At 45.7% G+C, this 25,265-nt stretch overlaps 1 protein-coding gene across 1 annotated transcript; it reads left to right on the forward strand.

The window, feature by feature from the left end:
- Positions 1-25,265, forward strand: LOC114505195 (phosphoserine aminotransferase). Its single transcript, XM_028523086.2, has 9 exons — positions 1-178; positions 3,706-3,766; positions 6,319-6,388; positions 8,871-9,076; positions 9,905-10,077; positions 11,636-11,805; positions 17,703-17,831; positions 23,237-23,374; positions 24,294-25,265. The coding sequence occupies exons 1-9, from the start codon at positions 119-121 to the stop codon at positions 24,397-24,399; spliced, it is 1,113 nt and encodes a 370-aa protein (XP_028378887.1). The 5' UTR covers positions 1-118; the 3' UTR covers positions 24,400-25,265.

Raw genomic sequence — 25,265 nt, forward strand, 5'->3', positions numbered from 1 at the left:
CCAATCTGAGGCGCCAGCCGGGCACTGGAAGAAGGCAGAGGGTCGGCACTAGTGACACACTCGCGCAGCCCACGCGTTCTGTTCTCTCCAACTGACTCCCCGCCTACGCCGCAGCAGCATGGACGCTCCGAAGCAGGTGGTCAATTTCGGGCCCGGGCCTGCCAAACTGCCACGATCGGTAAGTCCCAGCGACCACGCGGAAAGTGCAGTCAGAGCGAGTGGCTGTGCATCTCTGCTCCGGTAGCTGTGCATCACCGCACTGGGCGCTGGGATCCCCATCCCTGCCCCTAGTACCCCGGACGCTCTAAACCAGAGTGTGTCCAGTTCAGGATCTCTCGCAGGGGTGCTTCTGGAGAAAGGCAGCTGGGGGAGGAAGCTCGGGGAACATGCCTTTGCAGCTGCTCGGAGGTGTGCACGACTCAGCCCGCTGGGGCATAGTGGCGCGTCGCTGTAGTACAATTGGAGACTCCTGCAGACTACTTTCTTAGGCCCCCGCGTGGGCTCGGCGAAAAAGAGAAGGCCCCTCGCTCTGCGTTCACCTCGCGGGCAGTGTTGCAAGCCAGGCAGTATTGAGTGGGTGCATGAATGGATGCTGTGCGAATGAATGTGAATGGGGATCACGTTAACTGGAAGGGATTGCAAACTGGAGGGCCACACATGCCCCATCGCCCCCTTCCCCCACTCCCCTGCCCTGTGAACAGCATTTGGATTAGCCGGCACTTTGAGAACATTGCTTTTCAAAAATGTACGATAAATTTGGAAGCCTTCCAGTCCCTCCATGTCCACCCCCAGAACCTACCCTTCCCTAAACCCTTTTTCTCAGCTGTTTTGCGCGTCGGGTTTTTGTTTTTTGTATAAAACCGGCTTGTCCCCAAAAAGCATTAGAGTATTCATATTCTGGTAGTCTTTGGTTTGCTAGCCTAGTTTCCTTTACTTTGTTCTGGAGCCAAAAATGTTTGAAATCCTCCCCGCCCTCCACCAGATCTTTCTAGTGCAAGTGGCGCTCTCTCCCTGCCTTCCCAACCCCCAGCCAGGTCCCAGGTCCTTGGCTCCCTCGGCCCCAGCCCGTGGCAGCTGTGAACACAGCGAAGTCTCTGAAGTGCCTTGAATGCGTTGACAAGCTGCCAAGGCTGCTGCTGTTGGATTTTTATTTTTCTAACCAAGATGATTCTGACAATATGTTGTAGCAATAGGAGGCCAGTTACTTCACAATTATCTTTTGTAGAACCGGGTAGAAGTCTCCTGGGGACAGAGCCTCCTCTGTATCGTAAAAACAGAATCTTACAATTTTAGAAGGGAAAGGACGTTTTACTTTTCTAAGGACAGCGCTCACAGTAGCTGAGAGAAAAAGACATTTTTTCTCTGCTATTGCGGTCCGTTTTAGGACAGAGTCTCTGCTAGAGCTGTGGAAATGTTTCCTGTACCCTCCTCACCCTTTTCCCCTTTTATTCTTTTCGGTTCAGAATATGGTTCCCTGTGCAATTTGTTATGCATTAATTATAATGACAGTTGTCATCAGTAATGCAATTATTTGTTATTTATTTTCTGGGGAGGATTTTTGCCCTCTGATGTGCCCTGTAACCCTGGGAGCAGATGTTGCTTTGTATGTAACTTGATTTAATTGAATTAAAAGGATTAGAAGCCCTGGCTTGCAGAGCTCAGTGGATTGAGCTCCTGCTGTGAACCAAAGTGTCCCAGGTTCCATTCCCAGGCAGGGCACATGCCTGGGTTGCAGGCCACGCCCCCAGCAACCACACATTGATGTTTCTCTCTCTTTCTCCCTTCCTTCTCTCTCTAAAAATAAATAAATAAAAATCTTAAAAAAAGGATTAGAGAAACTTTTCAAACTTTGATTTAGTCCCTGTGGAAAATTCGTATATTTTACAAAATGACCAAGTACATACGTGATTATAACTAAAACAAAAGCCTCATGAAATAGCCTAATTAACTACGACATACACAATTCGTAGTCTATTCTGTGCTATTCTGTTCAGTTTCATTTAAAAAATTCTTTGTGACCCACAAAAGCATTCTGCAGCTTGAAAAAAAAGAATCTCCATTGGATTAAGAGGACAGTGCTTTATGGATGGAAGTCTTAAAACTCTTTGTAATGGTTTTGGATATAAACTTATGAATATCTTGAAAGAACACTATCTATAAGAGAAATATAGTCTTAAACAGAAGTTCAAAGATGATTCTATTACAGATTGATGTTGCTGTTTACTGAAGGGGAGGATTCCCTAAAGTTTATTTGATCAGCCAGTGCTAATAAGCATCCAACAGTTTGCAAAACAATGACAAATTCTTGAACTCCCTTTTCAATGGAATATTTTTGTCTAATTCTTTATTGTTCAGTATTGTTTCTTTAGGTAAGTCACATTCCAGTTTAGATGGTTTTATGATGTCCTCCTTAACCTGTATCTTTTAAGGAAACCGTCTCTGATAGCTGGATGCTTCTATAGAAGTCTTACCTCACCATATTTTGTACACATTTTTTGAGCTTTTCTTTCTCTCTTTTTACTTTGTGGCAGTTCTCACATACACAGAAGTAGAAAGGGAATAATATAAAGCCATCCATTGACCCGCCTCTGAGATTTAATAGTTATGGACATTTTTCCGATCTTGTTTCAACAACCTTCCCTCTCACTACCCCACACATAGGCACACACACCATCTTTCTCCTCTCCTTCCCCAGGATTATGTCAAAACCAATGCAGATATCAGTCATTTCATTCATAAACGTGTCAGCACGCATCTCCAATGAGGGCTTGCAAAATAGGTATTTTCCTTCTCAGTTTGTAGTTACTTGCATTTTCTATGCCTTTGGGGGGGAAAAAAACAATGGGTCTTCTCCCTAGCTGGGAGAGATTTAGCTGTGGCCCTCACTCCGCTCCCCTCTCCCTTTCCTGGTGCTGGGATTGGCCCTAAACTGGGTCCTGCTTTCTTCGTTGCCCCTGTGAGGTAGAAAGTGGTCATGGGACTGCAGGGATCCTGCAAGAAGGGCCAAGGGGCTGGCCAGTGCACACAGCTGTCACCCTCTGGAGCCTCAGCTGAGGTTTTTCATGGGCAAATTAAACACAAGAATATCACCCTCATGGCTGAGTTGTTGGGACCAAAGATGAGTACATCAGTCACTCCTGGAGGAGTCCTCATTCACAGCAGGTGCTTCCTAATTCATCCCTACCCCACCCATTCAAGTCAAGCACCTACACCAATTCTATGGATAATCCAGTTATCTGTTTAATTTGGGGCCTAGCTGACTTTTTTTTGTTGTTCCCTGAACCCAGAACTTGATGCATTTTGTACTTTTACTTTAAGACAGTGGCAAATGAGATTGTGGAGGGGACATATTTTAGTTTTTCCCAGCAGTTTTATCTTGACATTTAAAGAATTGCCATCAGGAAAATTTTATACCTGCTTATTTTCTTTTAAATCCAAGTGATTTTTTTTAAAAAAAATCTAAGCTAATTCATGCCTTTGAAAAAACTGTGTCCTAGCATCAATCATTTATGATAATTTCACACCCAACTTTTGTGAAAATTGCATCTTCTGGGCTCTGTGGGAGGAAGGGGATTGGCTGTGGGTGGGGACAGAAGCTTCCTGATCTCATAGGTTCTGTGGGTTTGCCCCTCCCCCCAGTTTTGTTTGTCCAGAAGAGCTGTGCACAGAATGTTTAAATCACCTATTTTCTTTTATTTTTTCTAGGTATTGTTAGAGATACAAAAAGAACTATTAGACCACAAAGGCATTGGGATTAGTGTTCTTGGTAAGATTTATTTTTGGATTCTGTGAATGTCTAGGTTTCAAAGAGAACTAATTTAAATGCATCAAACCCATAATTTCTACAGGGTCTTTCTATAAGCTTTTGTAGATATATTTTTAAAATTTAATAATTTTAGTTACATATTTGATGGAAATGATTTTGGAATCAACATAAACATAAATGCTAGTGAAATTTAGTACATCTCAGCATTTCCTAATTGGTTTTGTTATTTGTAGGAGCTGAGATCAGAAAGTTCTTATTATAGCCCTGGCCAGGTGACCTAGCTGATTGGAGCACCCGCTCATACATCAAAAAGTTTGCAAGTTCAATTCCAGGTCTGGGCACATACCTACATTGTGGTTTTGATACCTGGTCCAGGTGCATGCAAGCAGGAACTGATTGATGTTTCTCTCTCACATCAGTGTTTTTCTCTCTCTCTGTCTCTCTCTTTCTCCCCATCCCCCTCCTCTTTTTTTTCAAAATCAATAAACATATCCTCAGGTGAGGATTAAAAAAAAAGTTCTTACTTTTTTGCATATCAGTGTCCCAGACATTTATAGGAAACTTGGTGTGCAACTCTGCTTAACTCAGTTTCCAAACATTTATAATATTGCCTCATGTTCATTTAGTTTTTACTATACTTACAAATGAACTGATTAAAAGTTTATAAATATATAAGCTTTTTATGTAGATCTTGCCAATTAATAATTTCATTAAGTTTTTCTCCTTTATATGACTGGGAAAGAAGACCTTTGAATTCTGAAACTTACTTTCTTTTATTGAAGTTTTCTTTCTTTTTTTGTTTTGTAGTTCCAAAGACGGTATAGTATTAAGAGACCATAGGGTTAACTGCATGCTCATTGCTATTAAATATTGTTCCTGTGTGTGTGGGACATGCACTTAGATGTCTGTGAGGTGAGCTCATGGTGTAGACTTTTGTCCTATTGTCCCGAAGGGCAAACATCACACATATGTCCATGTGTGTGAGAAGAGAGGTTGAAACTGCCACTCAAAAAATCATTCTGCTGTGAGGACTGTTCAGAAAGTAGCCACCCACATTATGTGAAAAATAGTTATTTATTGAAGAAGATACACGATACAAGAAACAGCATGCAGTGACGCCTCAATCCCTTTCAAAGTAGTCACCTTGAGACCTCACACAGTTTTTCCAGCATCTCTTCCACTGTTCCAAACATTGCAGAATCCTTGGTTATAGTCGCCATTAGCTGCCCTCATATTTTCCTGAATCTTATCGATAGCCTGAAATCTCTTCCCTTTCAAAGGTGATTTTAGTTTTGGGAAAAGCCAGAAGTTGCAGAGTGTCAAATCTGGGCTGTAGGGGTGTGAGCCACCTGGGTGATTTGATGTTTCTCCGAAAAACTCTGCACAAGATGTGATGCAAGAGTGGGCACATTGTTGTGAGGAAGCTGCCAATCACCAGTTGCCCATAGCTGAGGCTCTTGTAGTTGTATTGCATCTCAACTGATGAGGAACATTGAGGTAGTACTCCTTATTAATTGTTTGGCCTGGAGGGGCATACTTGTGATGGAGAACACCTTCCTAATCAAAAAAAAATGTTAACATGATCTTGATCTTGCTGCAACCTTGCTGCGTCTTCTTCAGGCATGGAGAACCAGGCAACTTCTGTTGGGACAGTGGGACCTTTGTTTCTGGATCTTACCCATAGACCCACGATTCATCTCCAGTTATGATCTTGAGAAGATCTGATTTGATGGTAGCAGTTTGAATCAAGTCATCAGCAACTGCAGCACAATGTTCCTGCTGCCCTGGTAGCTGAAGCCATGGAACGAATTTTGCCACGACACATTTCATGCCAAGACCTTGCATCAAACTCTCAGACACAGTTTTTGGAGTCCCCAGATCAGCTTCTAGTTCTTGCACTGTCAGTCACTGATCTTTGTTGATTGCAGCCTGCACACTTTCAGCATTCTCATGTGTTCTGCTTGTTGCAGGCCTTCCAGAGCGGGGATCACTTTCAACAGATCCTCAACCATCTTCAGAGCACTCGTGCCACACTTTTGTTTGCACTGCACACTCATTGCATCATCTCTGAAACCTTCTGAATCATCTGAATAGTTTTCATAGAGGGAAGTTCAAAGATTAACACAAAATTTGATGCAGATTTGTTGTTCTACTCGCTCAGTCATTTTGAATGCGTCGGCCACACAGTACACATGCTCACTCAACAGTGTCTACCACCCCACTGACTGGCAGTGAAGTCATCATTGTTCACACATGCGCATTCCAGTCCACTCTCTTTGGCTGCCAGATTATATCAATGCTGCACAAACCATTCTTGTTATATTAACAATGGCTGGACTTTTTCTGGACAGCCCTCGTAAAACTACAATGCTTGCAATTTGAAAATCAGTTTGGATTTTCCTCTAAATGAAGTGAGCCTTGGCCCATAATTTGAATGCAATGTAACTGATATTTCTACTTATTCTTTTACTTGTAAATTTTGTTCTTTCTGAAGTTACTTGTGTTCATTTGGTTTTCAATTGGTACTTATTTTGTTATCTTTCCTTCCACAGAAATGAGCCACAGGTCATCAGATTTTGCTAAGATTCTTAACAACACAGAGAATCTTGTGCGGGAACTGCTGTAAGTTTAAAATTTTAAAGACCAAACTGTTTCTTTTGCTTGATAATATGTATGCCTGGGTGTCTATTACATTATTTTCTACACTCCGCTGTTTAGAATGTTCGGCAAGTAAAAACAGTCTTGTTAAGATTCTCTCAAATTCACTAAGTTAGTACGTAATGCTTGTTATTTGTTACCCATCCTGCATTTATGTGTTTTTATTTTAGGTAGTGTGTCCAGAGATTTGCAATCATTATATCTAGGAAAGATTTTCCAGGAGTTTAGAAGTTCAGCTGTCCTAAAAGGGGTTTGAATGACCAAGAAATGGCCATCTTTGTCAGCATTGTTAACCACAGTGCAGTTCGCTGGTTCTGGAAGTACGGGTCTCACACAACCTGTCAGAATCGCCTTTTCCCCCTGGTTGGGGGAAAGTATTAAAAAACTTGAATGCTAAGCCCTACCCAGGCCTGCTGTCACTTTTAATAGGCTCTTTGGGTTATTTTAAGAGTTTTGAACTCCAGGAACTGCTGCTCCAACACACTCTCCTAGGTTGTTTGTGCTGCTTTTCTTACCCAGAGGAAACCTTGAATACATTGCTATGTAAAGGAGAGACCTTATGATATCAGTGTAGTCACATAAATGAATATAGTAACCTTGGAAACACACACCTTTTTTCCTGCTCACAAAACTGGTGCACGTTCAAGATAGAAAGCTTAGAAAAAACAAACTCACAAATTAAACTGGAATTACCTATAACCCCCCTCGTCTGGGGTAATCATTGTTAACATTTTAGGGTTCATCCTTGTGTTCTTTCATTAACAAAATTGGAATTGTACTAACTGTTTCATTACTATCCTTTTAAATTGCCTTGATAAATGCCTGGTGGGGGGCTTGGTGCTGTTTTTGTGAGGAGCAGTAGGAACCCATTGCGGGGTGAGTGTTCACAACTGTGACCACCTGCTCGGCTTCAAACGCCAGCTCTGCCCGCTGGGTTACAGGCCATGTCCTCCATGGAGGGAGTGCTGGGGACCTTGGCCCTATGTGTCTTTTGACCCGCGTGGCTATGAGCCTCTTCAGACTGGACTCCCAGTTCAATTTATGGGCCCATCCCCTTATCTCCTGCCAAGTTCCTGCCTTGTATCCCTGTACCTAGGCCTCTGTCCAGTGTCCTTTCCTCCAGTTCTTGGCCTTGTTAACCACCCTGCATGTGAAGAACATAGCCCTGGAACCCTGCTGTGGGTGCCAGTCCCCCAGCTGCTGAAAACCTCACGGGTAGAGCCTCCTCAGGCCTGCCTGCATGCTTTGCTGTCCTGCTGAGCACGGAGATAGGCAGGCATGGCTCAGAACCAGGTTATTTGCACACCACCTGTTTCCCAACACCCTCTCATACTGCCCTGGCCTTTGGTGCTTGTGCCCCTGCTGGGCTCCGTCCCCTGCTGTCTGCCTTCAGTCTGCCTGCTCCTAAGCTCCGACCTCACTCAAAGGCTTGGGTCCGGGTTCCATTGCCTAGTCCTTCTGGAGCAGGCTGTATTGTACTGCTGGTAATCATCCAGCCATCATTTGATTTTCCATGCTGGAGTCAAAAAATTTCACTCTTAATCTCGATGTGTATTGGGTGCCTCATTATGTGATTAGACCTAAAGCATGAGCAAAGATCCTTCTGTATTGCTTCATAGCATGAACCAGCATATAAATTCTTTTAGGACTTTTGGTTGCAAGGGACAGTAGCCCAACTCCTGGCCTAACCGTAGAAAGGAATACATTGGCTTTCTCTCTTTCTCACCCGTGCCCTTCCCTCCTCTCCTTTCCTCAGGTGCACTGCTATCTTTGCTTTCTTTCCCCTGAGCTCCACAGTCCGTTCTTTTGCCTCTGTAACTTGGTTCCTGAGTCCATGTAGCCCACCTGGCTGACTCTACCTCTGTGACTTTCTAAATAAACTTTTGCTTATATTTGGGAAAAAAAGAGGAATATATTGCCTTGCATGATGGAAAAGTCCAGGATGACTTAAGAGCTCAGATGATGCCAGGAAGGTCTTTTTCTCCGGCCCCTGGCCCTGCCTTTTCATGTGGTAGCTTCATCAGGTGGCCACTGTTGGTTGCAGGGTTGGTTCCTACCAGGTAGAAACAGCTCTTCTTTTCCAATATTTAATCAGAGTAGTCAGAACCAAACCCCAATGGCTAGCTTGGGTCACGTGCTCATCCCCTAGAGCTGGGGTTGGTCACTCTTGAACAGTGTGGACTGAGAATGGCAGTGGGATCATACCCTAAAGGAGCAGCAGGGGGTTACTAGCTTCTGTCCAAACAGTAACCATAGGCTTCCACCACAGGGCCAGTAAATAGTTGTCCAAGAAGTGAATAAATGACTAGATTTGGAAAGGTAAAGTGGTAGTGGAACTTTCCCATTTTTCTGGTGGTATCTCCATCCACGTGCCAGTAGGGAATCACTCATTCTCCAGCTTGGACCCTGTGAGTCTGTAGTCACTGTCTCCTGTGCTTGTGCCCAGAGCTGTTCCAGACAACTACAAGGTGATTTTTGTGCAAGGAGGTGGGTCTGGCCAGTTCAGTGCTGTTCCCTTAAACCTGATTGGACGGAAAGCTGGAAGATGTGCCGACTATGTGGTGACAGGAGCTTGGTCAGCAAAAGCTGCAGAAGAGGCCAAGAAGTTTGGGACTGTGAATATTGTCCACCCTAAACTTGGGAGTTACACAAGTAAGTGTGGGAGCAGAGGTGAACAGTGGAATGTTCACTGGCATGTGGTCCCTCCTCAGATACCCAGTTACTCCTGCTCAGGACAGTCTGTGCTGGTTTTTATTGTTTTGTTCCTCCTTCTTGGTAGTTAGTTGGATACCATTTAGATCGGATGGCTGTACTAGTTAACACTACTAAGTGGCTGCTGCCAAAAGCGCATTCATGAGCTCACTTGGCTGAAAAGCCCAGGGTCTGGTTTGGCTTTAGGTATGGCTTGATCAAGGGCCTCAACATTAATTCCAGTCCTGGTATCCCTCACTGTCTCCTGTAGTGGCTCCACGGTCAGGAAAGCTGTCCCCTCAGTTTTAGAAGATGGTTGCAACCCCTGTTGACTTTATATTCTCCAACTTTCAGTGCCTGAGCTCAAGCATTCCCATGACAGTGTCATGTCTCATGTGCCCTCTTCCAAATCAGTCATGTGACAGCACCTGAGTCACATTGTACCTTTGGGGCTTGGGGTGGAATTGATTCCACTGCAATCACATGGGATGAGAAGGAGGGAGGCTGGATCGCCAAGAGGAAAATATTAGACTATCAGGGGACGTTGGATTATAAGAAAAAAACCCAAAACTCACCTGCTGTATCTGAAGATTTAACAGTCAGGAGAGTGAGACTGATCATCCTTTCAGGATGAGGGCAGTGATTATAGATGCAGGATGGAGAGGGTGCTTTTACTTGTGAATGCTTTGGAATCAGTCTTTCGCTGCTAGGAGAGGGGAGTTATTCCTGGTTGACTCCATCTACATGAGGAGTAAAAGTGTAGTGTCTTCAACTTGTCTTCTGTGATAGAAATTCCAGACCTGAGCACCTGGACCCTCAGCCCTGAGGCCTCCTATGTGTATTACTGCGCTAACGAGACTGTGCACGGCGTGGAGTTTCACTTTATCCCTGACGTCAAGGATGCGGTGCTGGTTTGTGACATGTCCTCAAACTTCCTATCCAAGCCAGTGGACGTTTCCAAGGTAGAGTGTAAAAGAGGGGACCCCAGCATCCTGGTTTCTGCGAGAGCAGTTGAATGTACGTGTATTCTAGAACAAAAAATGGTTGGGGAGCTGTGGGCCAGCAGAGACCCTGAGGCCAGGGCAGCTCCCACTGAGCAGGCCAGCAGGCACTTGATATTACTGACCGTCAGATGTGTAATTCCTGACATTCCCAGCCCTGTGTCAATGACGGCCTCCCAGGGTCACACTCGAGTCCTTGGGGGAATTGATTTGCCTTTGACAGTGGCTCTTAGAAAACTTTTTAGTCAATATATTGGGAGTGGATTGCTGTCTTCGAGGGAAGATGCAGATTACCCAAGCTCAGGGTACAGGAAGCCCCTTTGCCTTGTATCCGCCCCAAGTCCAAGAGCATTCGGACATAGGTTTTGAGTGGCGCACCACGGTGGGCAGTGGGAGGAGTGTACCCAGGTGCCTGCAGCAAGGGGGCATAACATCTGTAAAGCATTTTTAAAAAATGACTAAATTGTAATCTTCCTTTTAAAAAAATTGAGGTAAAATATACTTAACATAAAATCTGTCATTTTACCATTTTTAGGTGTAGTTCAGTGGCATTTTAAGTGCACTCACACTGTTGTGTGATCATTACCACCACACATCGTCAGAATTTTGATCTTCCTAGACTGAAGCTCAGTACCTGTTACACGCTAACTCCCTCGTCCTTCCTCCCTCAGCCCTAGTCACCTCCGTTTGTGCTGTCTGTATCTATGAATATGACCACTCTAGTTACCTTGTATAAGTGGAATGATACAGTATTTGTCCTTCTGTGTCTGGCGTATGTCACTCAGTAGAATGTCCCTGAGGTTCATCCATGTGGTAGAATGTGTCAGAACTTTATTCCTTTTTAAGGTTGCATAATATTCCATTGGACATATATTTTGGTTATGGCCTGGTATGTATCATTAGTTACCTTTTACTGCAAATTCTAAACAATGTCAACTGTACTCCTCCTGGGCCAGGCTGTCCCCTCTTCCCACTTGGGACACCAGTTGGTTTTCGTTAAGTTTTCACGGGGAGACATGGGAGAGGGTTCTATATTGTACATGACAAAATGTCCTGAAGTACCTTTAAAGATCTGTTTCTAAAATTTCTTCTCTCTCAGTCAGCTTATCTCATTATGTTTCAGCATTCTTCTGATTATCCCTTTATATGAATGCAAATAGATTAGAAATTGTGGCTTTTTTGGTTACCAAGGACATTTTAGCCTCCCTATTTTAAAGACTATCTTGGGTGTCAGTGGAAAGTATGCAGAGTGGATATGAATATGTATGAGGCCTTTACAGTGATGAGCCTGGGCCAGCCCCTTACTGGGGAGAAGGCCCAGGCAGACTGTAATCTGCAGGCCTCTGAACGCACGAGTGTCTCAGATGGCGATTCCTTTAGGGGAGAGAATATGCTCTGAATAGGAATAGAACAGTCACTTCCTCATAAAAATCATGTTTTAGAAGGCAGTTAGGAAGTTTAAATACTCTGCAGAAAAATGACCGAGTGCGCTTACCATGGTATGTTTCCTTGTTTTCAGTTTGGGGTGATCTTCGCCGGTGCGCAGAAGAACGTCGGCTCCGCGGGGGTCACGGTGGTGATCATCCGCGATGACCTGCTGGGCTTCGCCCTCACGGAGTGCCCGGCCGTGCTGGAGTACAAAGTGCAGGCCGCAAACAACTCCTTGTACAACACTCCTCCCTGCTTCAGGTGACTCCGCTGGGCTGCCTCTGGGCCAGTCGAGGGGGTCTCCTTTCCATCAACGCAGAGGCGACTTTAAAGTAGTGTGTTTCCGTGAACTGGTGGCCTAATAGCCTCAGTATCCTATTAGGAATTGCTGACCGGCTCACGTGTCCCTCGTTACGCTCTGTGCACTGTTTGGTCAGTCAGTCTTCTAGCTTTTTTTATTGGGGCAGGGGTGTTTCTGTTTGATATTGGTAGCTTTGGTGGTTCACCATTAACCGCAGCGCTTTTTGCAGGTGAAATGCTGTGGCTGCATTGCAAACAATCAGTGAAAACTGGGAGAAGGAATTTCAAACACTGGGTCTCCCCTGCTTTTTGTTTTTCTTTCCCTATGGCTTGCTCCAAGGTAGCTCAGTGCTTGGCAGCAAACGTTCTGTCTTGAGACAAACACCTTCCTGGTTTTTCGCTCATTCTGCAGGGGTCCTGTAAGCGGCACTCCAGGCCTCTCAGCCTGCCCATGATCTCTTAACTCCCAGATTCAGGTGGTTTGGTAAAGCCTTTGTGACACATGGGATTTAACAATTGCCTGAGAGATCTTACTACTAACTAGCTATGTGACCTTGGGCAAGTCACTTAACCTATCTGTGCAGTGCGTCCCTTCAGAAGTAATACTAGTACCCTCCTCATTGCTGGTTGCTGTGAGGATTAAATGAGTGGAGATACATACATTCAGTGCAGTTAGTGGGGGCCTGGCACTTGATGTTTTATAGGTGTTAGCTGCTGCATGGGTACTGTTGTTTCCACTGTTAGTTCCCAGAGCCTTAGAAGGAGAGGGAAGAGCCGGAGTTGATGGGTTTATGTTTCCAGGGCAGCTGTGATGTAAAGTAGTAATATATTATGTGAATGACTCTTTAATCTCCTAAGCAGTTTAGGAGGCAAGTACTGTTGTTATTGTTCTCATTTTGCAAGTGAGGAAGCCAAGGCTACTCTTGTAGGGAGTGGTGGAGCTGGGATTTGAGTCCAGGCAGCCTGTCTCCAAAGCCTGGGTGTGTATACCCTGAACCTTCGTGCTCTTCTCAAGCAAAATCATCAGTGTGGACTTGTTTCTGATTGAAGGGTACCATCTCAGGAAGGCAGGTGGCTGTTGGAGTTCAGCTCTCCCACTGCCAGTTTTGTCTGTGATACGTGGAAGCTCATTCTGTGTCCCCTGCTATCCTCAGGGAACGGGGTGTTCTTGTGTGAAGTCTCCTGGTTGCTTGTAAACTCCACTGGGCTTCACCCTGCTTGAAAGTGTTTCTAAATATCTGTTAGGGATGGGGCAGTGGGGGCGGGGGCATTGCTGAATCGATTGCTCACGTCAGGGGTTCGAGGCAGTGGAAACACAGTGCTTACTGGCCAGCCTGGAAATGACAACTGGGTGTGCTGTGTGCTGAGGGCAGAGTTGGGGACCCTTAAGGGCATGGCTCCTGGAGATGGGGCTTGGGAGCCAGGTCACACAATGGCAGGAGTTGGCTCTTACCTGTTAGGAGGTGGGGCCAGGGCCTGACTCTCAGTCAGGTGAGTCTTTCAGGGGCCACCGCTGGCTTTGGGAAGGTGGAAGGAGACGGGGAGAGCACCTTTGTGGCCTGGAGGAGCAAGGGGAGCTGTCACTCTCCTGCTACCTTCTCCAAGAGTTACTGTGAAACACACTTTTAAAAATGTAGTGAAAACATGAATATGCTGTTTGTTAGTATTGGGGGGGAATCAGTGGGAACAGTGAGAATGTAGGCTTGGCTGTGTAATGGGAGATGAAAGGAAACACAGAGAAAGTCCTAGAACAGGAACTTTTTTCTCGGGTCACTCTCCAGCCATGGCCCTAGGCCTTGACCACTCGGGCAGCTGGTCACCTAGGGGTGGATGGGGAGGACAGAAAGGTGGAGGGCAGGAACTGCCTCCCTAGCACTTGCCTGCCTGAGGGGTGTGCTGAGCCCGAGACAAGGACAGAAAAAAGGCCAAGTTTCTTCCCCAGACAGATCAGAGTGGTGATAACTGTCCGTCCTGGGCAGGATAGTTAATATGTGATTAGAATCATGTAAATGGAGAAGATGAAAGAGCTTGGGTTAAATGGATTCTGCCTGAAGACAATTCCTGGAAGTTGCTTTGCTTTCTTTTATCCCCAAAGAAGAGAAAGAGAACAAAATAAAAGTCTGTGTAATTGAGCAATTACCCTGAATTTCTAACTTGAACAATGTAGAGTTCATCTGCAGAACTTAAACATTCAGTGTTAGAGAATGGTAGCTCCTCCAGCTGAGAGCAAACTTCATGCACAGAGACATGAAGCTTTGTGCAAAACATCCTCCCCAATCTTGAATGTCATCTCAGGCCTTCAGAAGACTCCAGAACTTCTTGTCACACAGAAATTCTTGAAAAGGTCTGAGTTTGAAAAGAAGCTTTTTTTTTTTGTTCTTTTAAAATCGGAGCCAAGTAACTGCAGGCCCTGGGAAGCTCATGTGAACTGTGCTGGATGACTGACCGGCATGCAGATATGGGCTTGTAGCTCTGAGCAGTGAATTGGGGTAGAATAAAGGACACTCGGTCGTTCTGTTTAACCCTTTAGTGGAACACCTACCTTGAGCCCAGTTAGTGGGTAAGCAGAAAGATGTCTATGGTTTTTTTCTAACCTGTAACAGTTTTTACTTCCTGTGATTAAGTGAACCCATAAGTATAAGTTCATTTTAGTTGTAGTATGAAGTAGAATAATAAGAAACAAACTAACCCCACTGATTCAGGCCACCTTTCTTATCTGAAGGGGTTTAGCCTTGTTCATCATCAACTCCAGAAGTTCATGTGCAGAGTTAGAGTCTTTAAAACAGCAGGGAGAGTTTTCTGGTGACTTCTGGTATGATTTTTCTAAGCCCTAGTGCACAGGGAGTAGTTTGTATTGCTTTTAAAAATTTATAAAAGTAACACATGCTCTTAGCAAAGGTTTCTGAAGTGACCAGAGCCCGCTGGGGTGACCACTAGTAATTGCTGGCTGTGTGTCCTGACAGACCCCTACTGGGCATAGGACATACACAGAGCCATATAATTGGTGATGAGAATGGAAGTTCCCATACACCCTGCTCTGTGAATTCCTTTATTCCACCCAACAACATATGAACATGGCCGTATCTGCTCCAATGGCTGCCCTTTTTCCCCTTTGACTTGCTGTATGGTATTCCATAGAGCAGATGTTCTGTGGTTTCTGTGGTCATGTAACAGGCAGGCTGAGGTGGCAAACCCATGCTCTGTGTTTGCAGGTGGCATTTTGGATGTGAAAGTATAAGTCAGCTCCTAGTGTTGCACTGCTAGTGGGGAGAGTCGAGACCAAGTTGCAAAGCTGTGTGAGCATTCTGGGGCCCTGTATTTTGAAGATTCTGGATTGCAAGGGGTAGAGACAGGAGTTCATAATGAACTGAAAGCTGCGGTAAAGTCACAGGCGCCAGACATCCTTCCATTCTGGGGATGTCTTCTGGTCCCTAGGGAGCCCTCTGCCTCTTGGTGAGGCTTCAGACACCTAGGCTAGGGGTGCTGTCTCTGGACAGCGTGTGAAATGGGTGGGTTTTCTGGCGACTCTGCCTGCTCCAACTGCATTTAGGTGAGCCAGAGAGCTCGGGCAGCAGGGCTGAGCATGCCAGCAGCTGAGGAGGCAGTGTGTTGCTGCCAAGGTCCAGCTGGGACTGTGGACCTGGCCTGGGCCTTGCCAAGGTCTTTGGCTGTGATGGTCAAAATAGTGGCTGGGGGACCCTGGGATAACAGAGCTGCAGATAAAAGCAAACTGTGACCTCAGGAAGATACTGTCCGAGAACAGGCAAATGGGTGGTTTTTCCTTAGATCTTGTGGCAGGGTGTGATATCTGTGGTTGGTGGGGAGCAAGCAGTTTTGGGGGATTCTGGAGGATCTTACAGAGCAGAGGGGTTGGCAGGCAGCATCATATCTGGAACACACTCATGTCCACACACACACACACATACACACACATGCAGTGATGCCCTGAAGCAGCTGCACTTGGCAACTGTCTATGATGCTTGGTGCCAGCCTGGCTGCCCCACGAGGAGGGGAACTAGTGGCTCAGGGTCCCAGAGAACCTGGGGAAGCTGAGGCCTTTGTTACTAGTGAAAAGTGCTTGGGCATTGCAGTCAGACTGACTATGATTGGAATCCTGGCTTGATCAGCGCCTTGCTGGGAGACTTTAGCCATGTTAAGCTCTGAGCCTCAGTTTCTTCATCTGTAAAATAGGATAGCGGTAGCTTTGACCTCAGGATTATTGGGATTGATAAAAGGGAGAACAACCATAAGATCCCTGGTCTGAAGTAGACCTCAGTAATACTCATCGTCTTCTCTTACTTCTTTCTCTTTTTCCCCTCTGATTTTTCTCAGGCTTTATCCAGAGAGCTATAGCTGAGACTGTATTTACCCAGGGTCTGTTTTCTGCCTTGCCCTCCCTTCCCTTTCTGCCGCTAGCTACTTTTTCTCATTTCTCCCAGATCTGTCTGGAGAGCTAGGATGGAAAACCTTCTGGAAAGGCTACAGCATGGTTGTGGGTGCTGGGCGGCCCAGTGTCAGTTTCTGCTGCTTTCTGAGGGTGGAAACACCTGGGCCCTTCACTCCCTGGATGATTCAGTGAATAGTCTTCCCTGGGACAAACGTCTGGCTGTTAGAGTGTTTTAAGGAGGGGCTTTCAGATCATTGGGGAACCACCCACCACTCTTCAACATCAAGTGTTTTTGGTTTAGTTTTGAGCAATGAAAGATACTACTAACGACCACTTGCGTGGCCCACCTGCCATGTGCTAGGCCCTCTGCTAAACACTTCACCCAACCTGTCTCCTGCAGTCCTCATGAGCCCTGAGGTCTCACAGGTGACAGAAATGTGAAGTATGTGGTTCCAGGCTCCATGAAGGACCGAGGTTTATTGGTTCCTCCTGGAACCAGGGATACAAATCCCACCCTGTCTGCTATTTCTGATCTTTGCTTCTCCTTGCTGGAGTGTTGACGTCCTATTTTCTGATGAGCATCCTTCTAATGTTCCCTGGGCTCTTCACCTCATGTCTCACAGTTCCACCAACACATGTCTGCCTCTTTCTCCTCACTCCCAATTCAGAGAATGCCCGGGAAGGCTCTGATTTGTCTGGTAGGTCCCCTGCCCAGCTGTGAGACCAGGGGAGCAAGGGATTCTGCTGGATCTGCCTGTCGGACAGGAAGGTGGAGCTGGGAAGAGCAGGGCAGTTAAAGTGCCACGTGTCCACCAGAAGTTGGTGGGTCTCCCTGGTTCCAGATGAGACAGCTGAGGCTTAGGTTCCCGAGGTGACTGATAATCTGTGTAATCTGATTATCAGACTGGGTAATCAGATAATCTGTGAGTGAGTGGCAGTGCGGAGACTGGAGTCTGGACGGTGACTGTGCGAAGCCTGTGCTCTGAGCGCTGTGCCACGCAGCCTCCTGCCAGGCGCAGGGCCCCATGCCGTCTATGGGGCGGAAGAGCTGAATTCCTTTTGCACACAAGATAAAACAGTAAAGGGAAAAAGCTGTACTGGGAAATACGGGCAGAGGACTCTGGCGAGTTTAGGAAGTGAAGGATTAACAGTGGGGTGGGCCCAGAGGCCTGAGGGTGCCTGTGGTGGGACAGAAGGTCAGCAGGTGGAGGCAGGGAAGTGTCGTGAAGGCTGCATGAGGCCTTGGGTTGGACACGTAGGGGCTGGTGTGGCATCCAGGGAGCAGTCTAATTAAACCTCTGCTCTGAATGGCTTTCTGGAGCCTGGAATCGGGTTGATCTTGCCCTTGGTCTACACAGGGGCCCCCTTTCGTCTTGTCTGTGTCTGCTGCCATTTTAACAGTTTGCTCAAATGCCTTTCCACTTTTGCAAAGCTGAACTAAATGGATTTTTTGTTTTAATCTTTATTGCAGCATCTACGTCATGGGCTTGGTCCTGGAGTGGATTAAGAACAACGGTGGTGCAGCAGCCATGGAGAAGCTTAGCTCCATCAAATCTCAAATGATTTATGATGTCATTGATAATTCGCAAGGATTCTATGTGTAAGTCGACAGATTTTATTTCACATTTTGCCTCTTGTGAATTTTAAAATGTGTACACACCAGGGGCTTTTGGCAAATGGATGCATTCACCTTTCTCTGGGACATTGGCGGGCTGGTGGCTGGGTGGCTCTGCATCCCCACTCCAGGAATCCCAGCCTCTGTGACCTGTCTCCCAGTGGGCGGTGACATTTTTTACAGTAAGGACTTCGCCCAGGCTGATCCCCTGTTCCCACTGCCTGCTTCCTCTGCGTGCTCCCTGGCGGAAAAACACACAGACTTGCTGGAAGCTCTCGACCTTATCTAGGAACTCATGGCCACGGGTTAAATAATGAGGCCTGAACTGGAGGAGGAAGCTATTGCCTTGGCTGAAAGTGAAGGAAGGGCTTTTAGATGAGCTTGAGCCTTGGGCAAGAGTATAATTAGGCAGAGAAGAGGGGAGAAATATTTTTGGCAATTTTTAGGAAGTTCAAGAAATGACCCCACAAAGGCACCAAGGGAAGAAGGTACAGTGTATTTGGGGAGAAGAGACGGGGCTGCCCGGAGGGATGGTCTGTGCCAGGACTAGAAAGTCTGGGAAGATCTGAGGACATGCTTAATCTACTTGTTCATTTAGTCACTCATTCATCCATCCATCCATTCCACGCGTCTATCCATTCCTCTGTCTGTCCACCCACCCATCCAACTACCATCTATGCATCCATCCTTTTGAGCACTGACTCTGGGCTAGCCTTGTTCTAGGCTCTGGGGAAACTTAGAGCAATAAGTTGTCTTTCTTGACTTCCAAACAGTGCACAGATCCTGAATGTGAGTGAAAGCGCTTGCCAGCTATTGTGGAGGGGAAACCAATTTTTCTATTAGCTTTTGGCTCCATATATTTCTCAGGATATGTGTAAAATACCACCTCACAATAAGGGAAGTGATACCTCTGGAGAAAACCTAGGGAATTAAACACACACACACACACACACACACACACGCCCTGAATTCTTTCTTTCTAAGGTCCTGTAACTCCAAACACCCAACCTGGGCATTTCCCAGAAGGCAGCCTGCCAAAGCCAATGTGCCAGATGGGTCCTATTGTGGGGAATCTAATCACCTTCCCATTCAAAACTCGACCCAGAGCTTGCATCCTTTTCAGAAAAAAACCTCTTCCTGGGAACTTCCATCTACTCTCTGGGCCACCTGCCCAGAAAATGTCATCCTGGCTCATGACATTCCCGTGGGACCGGGGTACCCAAGCCAAGGACAGGCTTTCACTCCGCCTCGCCTTAGTGTTTGCAGCTGGATGCTCTCCAGTTGTCCCTGCACTCACTTGGGTTTTCAGGAAATTCTTCACTTCTCTTTCAAACTCTGGAAATATGGCCTCAAAGGGGAGGTAGCCACTTCAGAGAGCAATACCAAGTGTAACCTAGTATTAGAATTTACCATTTGCTACCACCTTTGCTTCTCATTTGTGTCCCCTATTCTGTGCCCCCCTGACTGGTAAGGCAGCCTCTTTAATGAGCACAGTCCTGGGTAGTTCCCTGGGAGTTGCACCAGCTCTGCCAGTGACCTTGGCAGGAAGCTCCAAGACCAGTGAAGACAACCACAGATGTTCCTGTGCTCATTCCATGGGTTAACCACCCACATCGTGCTGCCTGACTCCAAGTCGAGCTCACATAAGCAGTATAGCATTTTGAGCTTAGAAACCTTGTTTTGCCATTTAACTACCTAGCATGCAGACTTGAGCAAATGACCTTGCTCTTCTAAACTCATCTGTACAGTGGATGTAATGATGGTACATACTTCTAATGAGGATTAAGTAAAAATGCATGTGAATAAAGAGTGTATAATATAGGGGTTAAGTACATGTGCTCTTGCACTGGTTGTACAAAGTGCTAGAAACAGTGCCTGGCACAGAGGGAGCATTCCTTAAGAGTTAGCTCTTACCCTGGCTGGTGTAGCTCAGTGGATTGTGTCCAGGCTGAGAACCAAAGGGTCACTGGCTCGAATCCCAGTCAGGGCACATGCCTGGGTAGTGGGCCAGGTCCCCAGTGGGGGGCACATGAGAGGCAACCACACATTGATGTTTCTCTTTCTCTCTTTCTCCTTCCCTTCCCCTCTCTCTAAAAAGAAATAAATAAAATCTTAAAAAAAGAGTTAGCTCTTAATATTATTATTTTGTGGTTATTATGGAAAATACTTAGGGTATTCCTGACATGGTGCTTATATTAGATGTTAACTTTAATATTATAAAGATATCCAGACCTGGCTGGGTGGCTGGGTTGGTTGGAGTGTTGTCCTGTACACCAAAAGGTTGCGAGTTCGATCCCCAGTCAGGGCACATACCTAGGTTGTGGGTTCGATTCCTGGTTGGGGTGCGTATGGAAGGCAGTGGATCAGTGTTTGCCTCCCACATTGATGTCTCTTTCTCTCTCTCTCCCTCCCTCTCTTCCTCCTTCCCCCTTTTTCTCTCAAAAAATTTTAATAAATATCTTTGAGTAAAGATTTAAAAGAAAAAAGATGTCCAAGTGACAGAATCCGAATCCATACCTGAGGTCACCTTTCTTACCACCTTCATGTGGGGTCCAGGCCTGAGGAGGAAAGAGAGAGGGTAGAAGAAAAATGCAGGTGTCCATTTTCTGTCATCCCAAACCCCTGACTGCTTCTCACTGCTCAAGGATCCCATCCAGTGCCCGGCAGAGCATGCCTTCGGGGCTTCCCACAGTTCCTGCCCTCCCTCAGCTGGAAGGCCGACACTGCAGTCTCAGCACAGAACCTGCCGAGGGGCCCCTCGCCTTCGCAGATGCAAGTTCTCTGCTAGAGTGCCTGTCCTTCGGCTCCTCCCGTCCCAACCGCTCCCCTGTCCCCTCCTCTGGAGCCTTTGTGCCTTCTCAAGGGCAGAAAGAATTCCGTGCCTGGCTCTGCTTCCACAGCCCTTTGCTGCTACCACACTTCTCACACGGAATTTTAATTCCCTACCCAGCCATCTCGCTACATTGGGAGCAGTTAATTCCCCTGAATCTTTTTTTCCTGTCCTCAGCCTCATATCAGAGAGCATCATGTAAGTATTTGCTATGTACCACTTTCGTCTTTCATTTCTAGCTTTCAGAACATCGGTGCTGTCACGGTAATGTCTGCTGTCACACTTACTTGGGTGATTACGCAGGGTTGGCGGGAGAGCTGGGGGGTGAGCTCAAAACACAGATTCTTCATGCTTCCCCCTTTTTGTTTGTTTTTTTTCCTTTTCTTAAATTAGCTCTGCTTTTTGCTGCTTCACCTTTATAATTGGGCCCTCATGTTGGAAGCCTGAGGCAGTAAAATATCAAGAATGTATCCACTGAATTTTTAATTTAAATGTCAGCCATGACACCTACCACTTCCTGAGAAAGGGGGTCCCAGAATTCAGGCTCCAATCCTAGTATCAGATATTTGGTTTCCCTCCTTGGTCTCTTCTTCGTGTTAGGAGCGCACTTGAGTCCTATTAACTTGAACAGGAATTACAGATGTGCCCTCGGGGGAGAGCATAACTTTTAATGGGGGCTTCCTCACACTGCTTTTATTTGGTGTTTAATTTTAATGACTCCCATGCTGGAGAAGTGGAAGATTAAGACAGGACGTGCCTGAGAAGATGGAGAAAGAGGGTTGTTCCATATTTTACTTTCCTTTTACTCCAGACAAGCATGTCCGTTCCTCTTTCGTTTGTCTCATTTGGTTGTCAATGAAAAATCATTTTGGCTGCTTATTTTCCCAATCAGGAACTGAAGCCACATCCTAGATAAAAAATTCCCTCATCAGTATTGAGAGTCTGCATAAGTCCTGTGCAAGGTACTGGGAATAAAAAGATAGATTGAGTTTAACAGATGCTTATATTGCATTTACCCTGTTCTAGACGCTGTTCTAAATTGTATCAGTTATCTATTTTTGTATCACAAACACCGCAAGGCTGACTTAAAATGACAACTGTTTTCTCTGCTCGTGGCTCCTTGGGTCGGCAGGTGGGGCTGGGCTCAGCTGGGCAGTTCTGCTGCTGCTCTCCCCTGGGGTTGCTTATTCAGCTGAAGTCATCTGGTGATTCACGTGGAGCCAGTGGTCAAAAAATGGCCTCGGTCACATGTCTGGGAGTTGATGCTGGCTGTTGGCGGAGCCTTACTCCCAGCAGGCTAGCCTGGGCTTAGTGACGTGGAAGCAGTGTTTTAAGAGGCCGGGCGTAGAAGCTGCATGCCCCATGCGATCTAGGCATGGAAGTGGCATAGCATCACCTCCGTTGCAGTCTCTTGGTCAAAGCAAGTCACAGGCTAGCCCAGATTCAAAAGGTTGGGAGAACTAGACCCAACCTCTTGCTGGGAGGACTGTAGAGAAATGTGTGGCCATTTAAAAATACACCACAAAAATTTTCTAAAAATATACGTAATTCTCACCTCAGCCTTGTGAGGTAGGCTCCATTGTCCTTTCTACTCTTCAATAGATGAGGAAAGTGAGGCACAACAGAGAGGTTAGTAACTTACTCAAGGTCACACAGCTTGGGACAATGCAGTACAAGAAGAACTTTGAAAACTACTGTTCATTATCTTGAAGTCTTTCAGCCACAGTGAGGACCAATACATTTTATTCTCTGCAGCCTTGTAGCGAATGCATCACTCATACTGCTGTGTGACTGCCATATGTTTGTTGGAAGCTTCATCCATGTTGTACCACTAAATTGTCACAACTAGTCTGAAATGTAGCCATTGTTATTCCCAACATTCAGATAAGGAAATGGAGGCCCATAAAGATTAGGTACACGTCATACAGGAGAATGTTGGCTCACTGGCCTGTCTGCAAGAGGGGTCTCCCTAAGTTGGGGGTGTCCAACTCATTTTTACTGGGAGCCACACTAGCCTCAAGGTTGCCTTCAAAGGGTCGGAGGTAATTTCAACTCCTTAACAGTTAAGGAGTAGTTACATTTATACAGTCCCAAAATTATTTTGGCCCTTTGAAGGCAACCACGAGGCTATGTGGCCCCCGGTGAAAATGAGTTTGACACCTCTGCTGCCTGAGTAGATTATAAATGTCCTGGGGCACATTTTTAAATTTTATTTTATTATTTTTTTACATCTTAAAATCCTTTTTTTTTAAAGATTTTATTTATTTATTTTAGGGGGGGGAAGAGAGAGAGAGAGAGAGAGAGAGAGAGAGAGATTCAATGTGCGGTTGCTGGGGGTTCTGGCCTGAAACCCAGGAATGTACCCTGGCTGGGAATCGAACCTGGGACACTTTGCTTCCCAGCCCGCGCTCAATCCACTGAGCTATGCCAGCCAGGGCCGTTTTTTTATTTTTTAATCTCCTGTTTGCATTAAGAAAATGTTTGAGCATTTTTCTGTTCATTTGTTAATGACACTTGCACATTTTAGAAAAGTTGCTGGAGTAATAAACATGTTTTTCAGATGTCCAGTGGAGCCCCAGAATAGAAGCAGGATGAATATTCCATTCCGCATTGGCAGCGCCAAAGGGGACGATGCCTTAGAAAAAAGGTTTCTCGATAAAGCCCTTGAGCTCAATATGATCTCCTTGAAAGGGCATAGGTGAGTACACAGCCAGACTAGAAGCTCATCAGAGCATGGGTTCAGTTTTTCTTTTTTAAAGATTTTATTTATTTATTTATTTTTAAAGATTTTATTTGTTTTTTTTTTTTTTAGAGAGAGGGGAAGGGAGGGAGAAAGAGAGGGAGAGAAGCATCAATATGTGGTTGCCTCTCACTTGGCCCCAACTGGGGACCTGGCCCGCAACCCAGGCCTGTGTCCTGATTGGGAATCGAGCCGGCAACCCTTTGGTTCGCAGGCTGGTGCTCCGTCCACTGAACCACACCAGCCAGAGCTGGTTTAGTTTTTCAGATGCGGAATGAAACGAGTCTCGGAGCCCGCACAGCTTGGAGGAGCAGTTATTGTAACTTGGTGAGAATACCAATTGTCACAAGGATAATCCTTCTTGTTGCTTATAGAGCCCTTAGCACGATTCCCTTGTGGAGAGCATGGTGGAGCCACAATTCCAGGGACTGGACATTTGTGGTAAAATTACCCTTGAAAATGTCTTAAATTGATCTTACAGCACAGGGGTTACCATCCACATCTGATGAGGCAGGTGCAACCCTGTTTGGTGTAAGAACAGATCGCTGGTGCTCTCTGCAGATTGCAGATGGCAGTAGGTACAGATTGCAGCTGAACATTAGAGAGAGTAGTTAATCTTGCTTGCCCTGTGACAAATACACGTCCTTGTCACACAAGAGGCAAGACATCTACCTTGCGGTGGTTGCCAGCTCCCTGCTTCCTGCTGAGTTCATCCAGGTTATGTGGGAGCTTGGTGGACCTTCACTGCATTAGGAAGAATTTGCTAATGATTAGATGGCTGAAGCTCCCAGCCACCTGTGGGGGTGACTGGAAGGAGGGTTTGTTTTGATGCTAAATTAGATGCTTTTGTTAATGGCAGCGTCTTTGGTCATTCTAGGTCTGTGGGAGGCATCCGGGCCTCTCTGTATAATGCCGTCACGATTGAGGACGTGCAGGAGCTGGCAGCCTTCATGAAGAAATTTTTGGAGATGCATCAGCTGTGAATACATCCTCTCCGACATACACTGTACCCCCGAACCATGTCTAAATTTGAAAGTAACTCGATGGCTTCAAAAACTTAACCGTGGTATTTTTCTCAAAGGAACATGCTTATTGTAGATTTTTCTTTTGTTTTTCGAAGAACAGCAAGATATCCACAGCTCTGCAAAGCTCGTGGAACAGACACCTTAATTTTGACTGGAACCAGAAGCTTTTAAAAAAACCTTTAGCTTTTCTAATGATTCCAGCTTATGTTAATGTCTTTGCTGCTGCTTTTTCTAGCTAGATCTCAGTATTCAGACTTGCCTGTGGACTTACACAAAGTATTAATGTTTCAAATTTGTAGCATTGAGGGTGGGTGAGGTTCCTTAGGTGCTGAATTTGCTCCTTTCCAAAATGACAACAGCAGGGGCTCCTGGGTCCTACAATTGTTAATTCAGGTCATCCTTGACCACGTGGTGAGTGTTTAGGAGTTCTAGGCTAAAGGGCCAGTTAGAGATCTTTATACTGTTACTCTCATAAAGAGATAAAAATGACATACCATATGTTTATACAGCAAGCTCTGTTTTTAATACCAAATAGTTTATATCTCTATACATTTATATTTCTAATGATGTAGTACTCAGTAATATATGTAGAGACTTTGGGAATTTGTTAGAATCCTGCATCATATATAGCAGTATATTTTCAATGGTTTTGTCTCTTTCCTTCCTTTTGAAGCTGCTTCAAAAGATTTAGAGGCTCCCCAATTCACTTTTATTTTCCTTTCAGTAGGTAGAAGAGAAGGATGGTTGGTTGGTGCTTTACTTCTCAGTTATGCTGTTAAACTAAAAAAATCTCTGTTAAACTTCCTTATCCTTTGTTCACTTGA

Source organism: Phyllostomus discolor, chromosome 3, assembly GCF_004126475.2.
Source record: "Phyllostomus discolor isolate MPI-MPIP mPhyDis1 chromosome 3, mPhyDis1.pri.v3, whole genome shotgun sequence".
In the NCBI taxonomy this organism is placed as follows: domain Eukaryota; kingdom Metazoa; phylum Chordata; class Mammalia; order Chiroptera; family Phyllostomidae; genus Phyllostomus; species Phyllostomus discolor.

What these genes read in the sequence shown, in the direction of transcription:
- LOC114505195 (XM_028523086.2), top strand. Translation starts at nt 119, where the DNA reads ATGGACGCTCCGAAGCAGGTGGTCAATTTCGGGCCCGGGCCTGCCAAA. An exon ending in CATTGGGATTAGTGTTCTTG is followed by an intron (nt 3,767 to 6,318) that starts GTAAGATTTATT and finishes TTCCTTCCACAG; the next exon opens with AAATGAGCCACAGGTCATCA. An exon ending in ATCTCCTTGAAAGGGCATAG is followed by an intron (nt 23,375 to 24,293) that starts GTGAGTACACAG and finishes TGGTCATTCTAG; the next exon opens with GTCTGTGGGAGGCATCCGGG.